Source organism: Neophocaena asiaeorientalis, unplaced genomic scaffold (assembly GCF_003031525.2).
Source record: "Neophocaena asiaeorientalis asiaeorientalis breed wild unplaced genomic scaffold, Neophocaena_asiaeorientalis_V1.1 scaffold45, whole genome shotgun sequence".
Lineage (NCBI taxonomy): Eukaryota > Metazoa > Chordata > Mammalia > Artiodactyla > Phocoenidae > Neophocaena > Neophocaena asiaeorientalis.
In genome coordinates this window covers 11834020-11844371 of record NW_020174642.1, presented here as the reverse complement: position 1 = coordinate 11844371, position 10352 = coordinate 11834020, and the positions used below count along the sequence as shown (strand labels likewise).

The 10352-nt window shown below is 65.8% G+C and overlaps 1 protein-coding gene across 1 annotated transcript in view; it reads right to left on the bottom strand.

Annotated features, from left to right (window-relative positions):
- Positions 1 to 301: 301 nt before the first annotated feature.
- Positions 302 to 10352, bottom strand: part of PFKL (phosphofructokinase, liver type) — a 26183-nt gene continuing 16132 nt past the window's right edge. Inside the window, exons 9-21 of the mRNA XM_024758255.1 lie at positions 10192 to 10284; positions 8627 to 8752; positions 7502 to 7566; positions 6800 to 6863; positions 5399 to 5545; positions 4976 to 5046; positions 4432 to 4519; positions 3691 to 3843; positions 2017 to 2181; positions 1493 to 1554; positions 1208 to 1319; positions 498 to 597; positions 302 to 411 (exon numbers count right to left, since the gene is read on the bottom strand). Coding sequence (XP_024614023.1) covers positions 302 to 411; positions 498 to 597; positions 1208 to 1319; positions 1493 to 1554; positions 2017 to 2181; positions 3691 to 3843; positions 4432 to 4519; positions 4976 to 5046; positions 5399 to 5545; positions 6800 to 6863; positions 7502 to 7566; positions 8627 to 8752; positions 10192 to 10284 — 1356 coding nt within the window. The remainder of the gene's footprint in view (positions 412 to 497; positions 598 to 1207; positions 1320 to 1492; positions 1555 to 2016; positions 2182 to 3690; positions 3844 to 4431; positions 4520 to 4975; positions 5047 to 5398; positions 5546 to 6799; positions 6864 to 7501; positions 7567 to 8626; positions 8753 to 10191; positions 10285 to 10352) is intronic.

The window sequence follows — 10352 nt, the reverse complement described above, 5'->3', positions numbered from 1 at the left end:
GGCCGCCGCCCTAACCTGGGCCCCGCACGCCCCCTCGGGACACCTGGACCTCGGGACCCGGGACATGTGGAGGCTAGCTCCGGCCCCTGCGCTTCAGAGGTGCCGGGGCCCGCCCCCAGGACGGGTCGGCAGACCGCGAGCGCCCGCAGACCCGACCGTGGCTGACCCCACCCTCAACTCTGCCCCGTCGGGAGGAACAGGGACCCGGGGTCAGCCCTGGGCGTGGGGACCGGGCGGCCCTGTGGGACCAGGGGTCCAGGCAGGTCGGGGCCCGGCGGTCCAACCCTCTCTTCGGAGGGACTCACTCAAAGTCGGTGTCCTTCTTGAGCTCGGTGACGGGGCTGAAGGCCACCGCCTTCTTCTGCAGGCCGATCACGCAAGCCGAGTCGGGGGCGTTGGCGAAGACCCGCCCTGTGGACACAGGAACGTGCCGGCAGCCCCACACCCAGGGCCCTCGGCGGGGACAGGTCTTACTAGCCACCACCTCCCTCACGCACCCTTGCGGTAGACTGCCCGCAGCTTCTCCGACATCCAGAGTATAGCCTTCACCCCCAGCTTGGTGCCGTAGTTCCGGTCGAAGGGGGTGGGAGCCCCGCCCTGGAAACACAGTGGGTGAGGCCAGGTGCTGGCCCTCAGGGAGGAGCTGGGCCTCAGGCAGCCGAGCCCTGGCCCGAGCCCAGCAACCAGGCCCTGCCGTGACCTCAGGTGAGCCCTCCCGGGCTGACACCCCGTCCCCTCGACCTGCGGCATCCGGCCCCTTTCTCCATCCCACCTCTAAAACCCCCTAAAAGCCACCTCCAGAGGCCGGGCAGTGGGCTGTCTACTCATTGACTGGGGGGCCTCCGTGGGCCCCTGCATCCGGCAGGCAGCTCCCACCTCCAGTGAGCAAAGACCCCGGGGAGAAGGGAGCCCTAGGGGTGCACACGGCCCTCAGTCTGCTTGGAACCCACAGCGCAGGGCTTCCTGCAGGGCCTCCAGGGGGCCAGAAGGGGAGGGGCTTGTCAGGGTGGAGGTGGCTCCCGGCCCCGCCCCTTCCTCAGGGGTGTGAGGACGAAGGGGCACCTACAGCCAGATGCCCCATGAGGAGGGGCACAGAGAGGGGTCCTCATCCTGCCACGGCTTCCTGGGACCTGTCGGCCCGGGCACAGTTGGGGGCCGGGGGCCAGGGAGCAGCCTTCCATGGAATCTGTGCTCCCCCACCCCGTACCTGCTGCAGGTGGCCTAGGACGTTAGTCCTGCAGTCGAAAATGCCCTTCCCCTCGGAGGAGTACAGGTTGTACAGAAACTCCGTGGTGTAGTATTCGTGGCACTTCTCGTTTCTGGGAAGAAGAAGGGGTGGGGGCGGCAGGGGAGGCCTGAGCCTCGCCTGGATGCTGAGCCCCTCCGGGCCGGGCCACAGGCTCTCAGGAAAGCCCGACCCCACCTACTCCTTCCTAAGCCCCCCAGCCTTGCTCCACCCAGCTGGACCCTGCGGGCTCGCCGGCAGCCTCACCGGAGCACCAGGCCCCTCTGGATGTCCGTCTTCATCTTCTCGGTCATGTGCTCCACGTTGGCCTGTGGGGTGAAGACCTGGGTTGAGTGGAGCGGGGGCAGCAGCCTGCACCGCACACCCCTTCCCACAGCCTGAGGCTGTCTGGGAGGGCCTATTCTGGACTAGCCAACAGGTGCGGCTGAGAAGACCCAGATCAGCCTGGGGGCCGGCGCGGGGCGGGCACCAGGTTGCAGTTGCTGGAGGGCTGTGTGGGTGGTGCAGGTGTGGGCCTGTGGCTGGACTGTGAAGCTGTGGGGGGAGGGCCGGGGGCGGCCACGGAGGCCACAGGGCGGCAGGGGCACTGCCCGGGATCGGGGACGGGGTGCAGAGGGTCACGGGCTGTGTCCCCTCGAAGGCAGCGAGCCCCCAGCCTAGTGGGCCGTGGCTGCTTGGCAGGGGCCCCGTCTCCTCTGCAGGCCTGCTCCGCTGTGTCTCAGGAGGGGCCCCTTCAGCCTGGCCGGGAGAAAGGTAGGGGCTCGGCTCACCTTTAAGTCCTGGATGTTGAAGGGGTCCTCGAAGACGTAGGCGGCATCGGCCCCCACAGCGATGCCGGTCACGGTGGCCAGGTAGCCACAGTAGCCCCCCATGGTCTCCACGATGAACACACGGCGCTTGGTCCCCGAGGCCGACTGCTTGATGCGGTCACAGCTCTGAGGGCCAGGGTGCGGGTCAGAGCCCTCCCCTCGGACCACGGGGACCCACGACGTTGCAGGGACCCGGGTCTCTCTCCCAATGCGGCTGGGACAGCCCTTGCCCCACGTGCCCAGGGCACTGGCAGCCCTCAGCACACGCCCTCCACGCAGCCACGCGGAACTGGGTCCTCAGCCCGGGCGTTGGTGCCCCCAGGACAAGGTGGGCGTCACTAGCGTCTAGTGGGTAGGGGCCAGGGACGCTCTAGGAGGCTCTCCCTGACCTTGGACCAGGGACACACTGGGCCTTAATCTGCTCATCTGCCAACGGGGGGAAGACACTCTGCCACGGCAGGGTCTTCGTAAACAGGGGCCCTGAGGACGCGTGAAGTAAGTGCTCTGCAGACGCTAGTGATAACACGACAAGTGACGACGATCCTAACTGAACAGTTCAACGAAATCCAAGCATTAAATAAAGAACTGAGGAGAGAGAAATAAAACAGATATGTAGGTTACTCGCGTCTGAACTATGAGGATAGACCCCAGATAACAGATGAAGAGCAAAGTGGAGGAAACGGCTGCAATGTTTGGCAAAGGGTCTATAGCCTACACATGTAAAGAACGTTTACAAATAAAAAAGAAAACATGCCCAGAGAAAAATAGGCAAATGATGGAAAAAGAAAATTTCAAAAAAAACCCCTGACAAATGGGCAATAAACATATAGGAAAATATTCAACCAGAAATCAGAGCTGCAAATGAAAACCGAACCCTGTCCTCCCTCATCTGATAAGGGGCAGGGGCACCAGAAGATTCAGAGGGGCCGTGGGCGACCCACAGCCAGTTCAGATAGGAGATAAATTCAAAGAAAACCCCTGAGGATCATGGGACTCTGGGTCAGGAGATGGGGGTGGGGTGGGATCTCCTTTAGCCTCTTGTTTCACTTGTATTTTCTCCTCCATCTAAAAACACGCAGCACTTGATTGAGCAACACGCCCCCTTCCAGCTTCAGATCCCCCCAAAACGGAGATAATGAACCCCTGGGGAAGCTGGGCTCATGTGGGGTCACAGTCAAAGGTGGGAAAGGTCTAGAGAGTGGGGACAGCGGTGGGGATGCCCCCAGAGAGCCCCTGGTGGCGCCAGCCTGCTGGGACCCCTCCAGAAACCGGGCTCCCACCTCCCACCCTCCCATGTCCCAGCTGGGTTTCCCCCAGAGCCACGTGTGGCTGCTTCACTGGACAGAACCGTGGCCCGACGTCCACACCAGTACAGTAGCTCAGTTAGGTCAGCGGCAGCCTTGACCACCGTCACCATCACACCCTGGTGACCCCAGACTCACAACCTCCCTGCCATCCTTGAGACCTCGGGGGCAGCCAGGTCCTGCCCACTCCCCATGCAGGCCGCCAGCCTCGGTGGGGGCCCCGCACCCCATCCCACCCCACCCCTCGGCAGCGCCTCTGGGCGCTCTCCCCTCCCAGGCGCCCCGTCCGCCCGCTGCCGGCCTAAGTGGGGGCAGCGGCTCCAGGCCCCACCTCCATGGCGGCGTTGACGGCGGTGTCCGAGCCCAGGCTGAAGTCGGTGCCCGGCACGTTGTTGCTGATGGTGGCGGGGATGACACACATGACAATGCATAGCTCCTCGTAGCGCTCGCGGGCCTCCACCAGCTGCAGCACCCCCTCGTAGGCCTGCAGGAATCGGGGGCGGGGGCTCAAGGCCGGCCCCAGAGAGGCCGGGCTGCCGGACGAGGCAGGAGGAGGGGCCCCTGGGTCCTGCTCCCGGCTGTGTGCCTGGCAATGGGCCTCTGGGCCCACCTGCCACACCCCAGGACCAAGACTAGGCGGGCCCCATCCTGGAGCCGCCTTCACTGGGAAAACTGGACTCCAAGGAGGACAGGAAGGAGGCCCGCCCACCCTGCCTTGACCCCAGCCCACTCCATGCAGTCTGCGGGGGCTTGGGCTCCTTCAGGAAAGGGCAAGAGTGGGTATCTGTCATTTACGGGGGCTGACCAAGCCCCAGCATCACACCGACGTGCCCCCCACCACCCAGAACTCCGCCGAGAGACGCTCTGGACCACCGCCTCAGCAGCGGGAGGTTGAGGCCACTCGACCCTCCTGCCTGGGCCCTCCCACCCCCACTTCACTCACCCTGGTGGCCCCATCAGTCCAGCTGGCTCAAGGTAACCTGCACATGGGGCTTCCGGAAGGGCCACCTCGGCGGCCCACACCCTGGGGTCTCCTCCACCCCCGCTTGCTCCCCGGCAGCTGCCCCCTCACCTCGAAGCCTCCGATGACCAGCAGGGCGTGGATGTTGTGAATGCGGACGTTTTCCACAATTTTCTCCATGTAGCCCTTGGGCAGCGTCCTGCAGTGGGAGATAAATCAGATGGACGTGCTGCATCTGTACAGAACGCTGGGCTGGGAGGACCCACGTCCACACCGTGGCTGAGCTCGGGAGAAGGCAGGCCTGGGGCGTGGCGGTGGGATTCCCGATTAGAGGTGGGAGCAAAGGTGAGGCACCCGGGGGCGGCGGGGCACCCATTCAATGCCCTTGCTGGGCACTGGCCACTGCCCTCCCGACAACCTGGCTGTGAGCCTCACTTCCCACCTGAGGGGATCCCTTCTGTAGGTGTGGAGTGGCCCGAGCAGCCTTCCTCTACACAGGTGACTTCAAGTGAGCTTTCGGCCAGGAAGCCCCAGGCAGGAGGGTCTGTGTCCCGCTCTGGACAGGCCACCAGCCAGAGGAGACCTAGCCCGGGGCCACAGGGCTGGTTTCCCTTGCATCCCACCCCCCTGCTGCCCTCGGTAGCCAGGTGCTCACCTCTTGGTCCCCAGCATGGAGCCACCGCGCCCCAGCCAGCCAGCCACATCATGCCAGCCCACTTCTTGCACCTGCAGGGGGGAGGCATGGCTTCAGGGGGGCAGGCCCTCCTCAGGTGATGGACCTGTCCTCGGGGAGCGCACGTCCTCGGGAGAGGGGGGACAGAGGCCGTGCCTGGCACTGACCGTCCTACCACAGGTCAGAGCGGGGTCTCGGGGCCTGGGCCGGGCTAAAGTGGACCCAGGTGCTCCCCCTCCACCCCAAGGAGAGGACCTGGCCTGGCCCTTATACCCACATGGCGAGCCCGCTGGTCCTTGTTTGCTCATAAGCAAGCCGGGGACACGTCCTAAACTGACCAAAGACACACAGGCCCACCACCGCAGGCCCCGTCCCCCGCCCGGCCTCAGGCACGGCTACACCTACCTGCCCCTTGGCCAGGCCTTCAAAGCCGTCGTGCACGACGTACACCGTGTGGCCCTGGGAGATGCCGGTACGCACCGCCGAGCGCACGGCCGCGTTCATGCCAGCCGCTGGGGCCCCCACGTTCAGGACGGCCAGGGAGAAGCTGGTCTTCAGAGAAGGTGGGGAGACAAGAGCATGAGCCCCGGGTCGGGGCGGGGGACCACCGACCCGGACAGAAGTCAGCAGAGAGCCGCTTCCGGAGAAGAGGCCCCAGTCCTCGTGGCAGCCTGGACACGGTCCAGAGATGGGACTCCCCCGGGCATGACAAAGGCCTGTTCTCCTGACACCGCAAGGCTCTGCCCGAGACCACATGAGCTACGGTGCAGGCCCCGCTCGCTACCGCAAAGTCCTCAGCCGAAGGTAGGAGCGGGACTCGGGCCGCTGTCGGCCAAGCGCGGCTCACGGGGCAGCAGTGGCTCAGGCCAGAGTCAGCGCCTGCCTGGAGGCCCTGGGCAACCACTCCACGCTCAGGGCTCAGGGCAGAAGCACCCCAGAAAGTCCCTGGCGAGCAGCACGGGTGTGTGGCGGGAAGGGGGCCACCGCAGCCGCGGTAAGAAGGTGCAAAGAAGCAGACGATGCTCTTTCAATCCTAGGGTTGCTGGAACCTGATAGAACCAACACGTCATCACCTCAACCCGGAATCAATGTAAGACATTTTGCTATCGGGCACTTCCACAGCCGTTTCCCTCGCTGCTCCGCAGAACCTGCGCCCGCGTGGCATGCAGGGACACCTCACTAGGACAGCCATGTTGCCAGCACTCCGCAGCCGCGTGTGGCCACCGGCTCTGCTGGGCAGCCTGGCTCTAGTGGGTCCCGGTAATACGAGCCTGACGCGCCCGAGGTGGTCATGCCCCAGGCGGTTCTGGAAGGGGATGTGGGGACCACCCTGCCTTGCCAGAAGACGCTGCCCAGCCCTGACCAGCTCCCGGGATGAACGGGGGGCCAGGACCCCACCGTCCAAGACTGTCTCGGTGGGACCCTTTCCTTGCCCTTGTGGTTTCAGAAACGAAGCCTGCTGTCATCTTTATTTTGAAGAGAGTCCATTTCCTGAGGGTTTTACCTATTTTGGAATGTGTCATAACACTGTATATCCCTCGTCTCCTGAGTTAAACCTCCTCTCCTGACTTAAAGTCCTCCAGCTGTTTGCTAAGCAACAGGCCAGCGTAATCCCCAGGCCTGTCTGGGACCTGCTGGTCAAGCAGAGGCCAGGTCTGGTCCTCTCAGCTCACAGCTCAGACCCCAGACAGGAGGGCGGGTCCTGGCTCAGTGGGGCCAGCTCCCCGCTCCCTGGGCGGGGTGGCAGGGCAGGCGGGAGGAGGCCGAGGGCACAGCCAGGTGTGGGCTCTGCGGCTCGCCCCTCACCTTCTCCTTGGAGACCTTCTGGTGCGCAAGCAGCTTGTAAATGTTCCAGTTGTTCTCAAAGCTCCTGGAAAGAAAGCGGGTCATGCATGGCGCAGCTCACAGCCAAATAGCTCAGCACAGCACGGCGTCAGCAGCACAGCCTCAAAGGAACTGGACACGGGTGCGGCCCACCTCCCAACTCTTGTCGCCACGGACCCTGGCTGGGTGCCATCGCCGGGCGGCAGAGGCCCCCATGGACAGGCGATCCCAACGCCCCTCTCTGCAAAGCGAGCGCCTGCTTTCAGCCTGCGTGGTCTCGGCAGCTCCGCAGCGGGGCAGGAAGCGTGGCCACGGGAACCACAGGAAGCAGACCTGCAGGGCCAGTTGACCTGGCCCCCCCGGGCCTGCCTCGCTGCTGCTTTCTGTAGTTCCCCCCTCCCCCTTCCCAGGTGCCCTCCCTGTGCTGTGTCCCCCCCATCCCCCCAGCGCCCTGCAGGCCCCGCCAGCCCCGGAGGGCACATCCACACAGCCTGCCTACTTCTCCGACACTGTCGGGCCCTGTCCCTCCCACATGATGCATGCCCTAGGAGGAGGGTCTCAGAGCGCCACCTCTGCAGGTGGGCACGCCCCGTGTCGGGGGGTGGCCGTGTGCGAGCCACTCGGAGTCTGCTGTGGCCCCACTGAGCAGACAGCTGCCCAACACCAGGCCCTCCAGGCCCTCACCTGCCTCGGAGCTGGATGGCCTCTTCAAACCTCTTCTCATCCATGGCCTTCTGCACCTCCTTGGTCTTAAAGAAAACAAGATGCACAGGCTGGAGGTGGAGGCCTGGCACATGCGTCTGAGCCCAACGCGGGGGGCCTGTCCCAGACCCGCCGGGCAGCTGTCACTGCCGGAATCGAGAGGGCTGAGGGGCGAGGGGACCCCACCTGGTCTGCCAGGTCTTCGCCTCCCTGGAAGGGGCACACGGGCCTCGCTCCCCCTCAGCCCTGGGAAGGGGGTGGGGGGCAGCTGGGGCCTAGGAACGAAGGGTGAGGCTGCTCTGGCCCCCAGACCCACCACCCACTGGCGACCAGCCTGCCCGAAAGCGGGGCCCAGGGGAGGTCGCCGCAGAAGGATCTTCCAGGAGGAGCGCCAGGGAGGCCCCCCTCCCGTGCCAGCCCACCTCCCCTGGGCAGGCCTCGCTCTGCCCCCAGCTGCAGGGCCCCCCAAACCTACCGAGCCCCGTACCCCAGTGTCCCGACAGCCAGCCTCTCTCTGCTCCCCACTCCCCGCTCCCGTGGTCCCTGCTCCGACCACGTGAGATGTCCCGGGGGCTCTGGCCACCCACTCCCCCTCCCCCTCCCATCCTAGCCCCAGGGCCCCACCCTGCCCAGTTTGCAAAGCCAGTCTGTCCCACTGGCTCTGGGAAGCTAAGTGTCCTGGGCTCCCCCCAGCTACCCCCACAGGCCCCCCATGGGCTCCCCAGCTCCCTGCAGCTCCCACACCTGTCTCGGGCTTGTCTTACCTTGGGGGCACCTTGGGGATGTGCTCACACCTCCCTCCCCCACCTGGAGGACTGCAGGCCTCGGATACCCTGAGGCCCGCTGGGGGGCGCAGCAACACACTCGGAAGGGGGGCCACAACAGAAGGCGCGATGCACCTGCCGCTGGCTCCATGTAATACGCGCGGAGCAGCAGCCGGGCGCCCAGGGGGACAGGGGCGGGGGGCTTGCAGCCGGCCTGCTGGCTGGGCCCTGAGGGGCCTGGAAGGACAGGCAGCGCCGGGGCTGTGGTGGGGAGGGGGCAGGAGAGCCCCAGGCACCTCCCTGGGAAGCCCCCGTGCCGGCGCCCAGGCAGGCGGGTGCTCACCATCTGCACGCACTCCATGAGGGGCAGCCGCACGGACTGGTTCCCGGAGAGGCTGACCACGCAGGCCGGCGTGTCGGGCGTGGCCTCCAGCAGGGCCATCACCGCCTCCATGCCCATCTTGCTGCTCTGAGCGGAGAGAGGGGCAGGCAGGGCTCAGGCAGGCGCGGCCGGCACGGAGCCGGCCCCACGCCACGCACACCCTCGGCTCTCAGAGCCACACGCACACGCACACACTAGAAGCTTCTGGAGTAAGCGACGCTGTTTATTCTAGAAATGGTGACTTAGCATGACCACGTTTCACAGCAGCCCCCCAGCACCATTTCACCGGGTCTCAGCCGGCCCTGCTAGGAGGGCGTGGCCCCTGCACCCCGGAGTTGCAGTGGCAGGGCCGGGGCTCGACTGGGGTTTCCGGAGTTCTCTCCACTATGACGAGGTTTCTCTCTTGGGGCTCCTTTGTCACGGCTGTCCTGGTGTGTGTGCAAACTTGGGCATGGGCTGGCGGGCCGGACCAGCTAAAACTGGTCAGGTAAGGACCGCCCGCCATGGAGACAAATCACAAACAGGGGTCCTGCCACAGCCAACAGGAACAGACAGGCGCGCCAGAGACCAAGGCCCGCGGCTCAGCTCGGTGAGACTCTGGCGTCCCCCGCCTCCGCCGTGCCCCCAGACTGCGCCCCTGGCCTCCCACACTGGTCAGGTGGGTGTCGGGAGCAGCCCGGGAGAACGCTCCTGTGTCCCTCGGGAACCGTGTGACGGCCGCTCTCCCGTAACCCACTGTGTGCAGGTGTCGCCCTGCAGGGCCTGGGCTCGGGGACCAGCAGTAAGCTGTGCCTCTGGAGCCCCTCTGCCGCCGACCCAGGCCTCCGGTGTCTCCACCATCTGCAAAAGCAGCAGGTGAGCCCATTCTCCTGCCACCAGGTGAGACCCCGGGCCCACGCTGGCACTCGACAGCCCCTGCTGTGCGCCAGGCCTGGTGGAGGGCCAGTGCTTGACCCCCCGTCCCGAGTGCACCCCTGGGGCCAGACCCCCTCTGAGGCCAGTGTCCCCACTGCTCTGTGTGGGATGGGGACGCACTGAGGCCTCCTGGGAGAGGTTCAGTCCAGCGGCTCCCCCAGGCCCACGCTGGCCACCTGGCCTCACCCAGCACGGTGGCCCAGGCACAGCTCCGGCCAGCCCTGCAGTCTCCAGCCCCCAGCCCCGGTGACCAGCGCCTCGCAGGTGGGCGCTTCACCACCTCGGGGCCTCCCTGGCCCTGGGCCCTGGCCCTGTGGGGCTGCAGCATGACTCCCACCCTGTAGAGGGTGGGGTGGGACTAGCAGTAATCAGGATTCGGCACCCAGGCCCCGGAGCTGGGCACCCAGGCCCTGGGCCAGACTGAGAACAACCAGACGTCGACCTGCCGCTCACCCCGCCCTCCTTTCCCAAGGTCCTGCCAAAGCCATCGCCAAGAGGGTGTGGCCCAGGCTGCCAGGCCGTGGTCTCACCCACAAGCACCAGCAGCAGTGAAAAAATGCTCACACACACCCACGCATGCACACCCAGCACCAGGGTGACGCCCCACCTACCAGGATGCGGTCGAACGCCGAGGGGGTCCCTCCCCTCTGCACGTGGCCCAGCACGGTCACACGTGTGTCGAAGCCCAGCCTCTGGACCACTAGCTGCTCGTGGGGACAGAGAGGGGGTTCCTGAGTTTGCCACTCTACCCCACTGTCCCACCGCCCCGTGG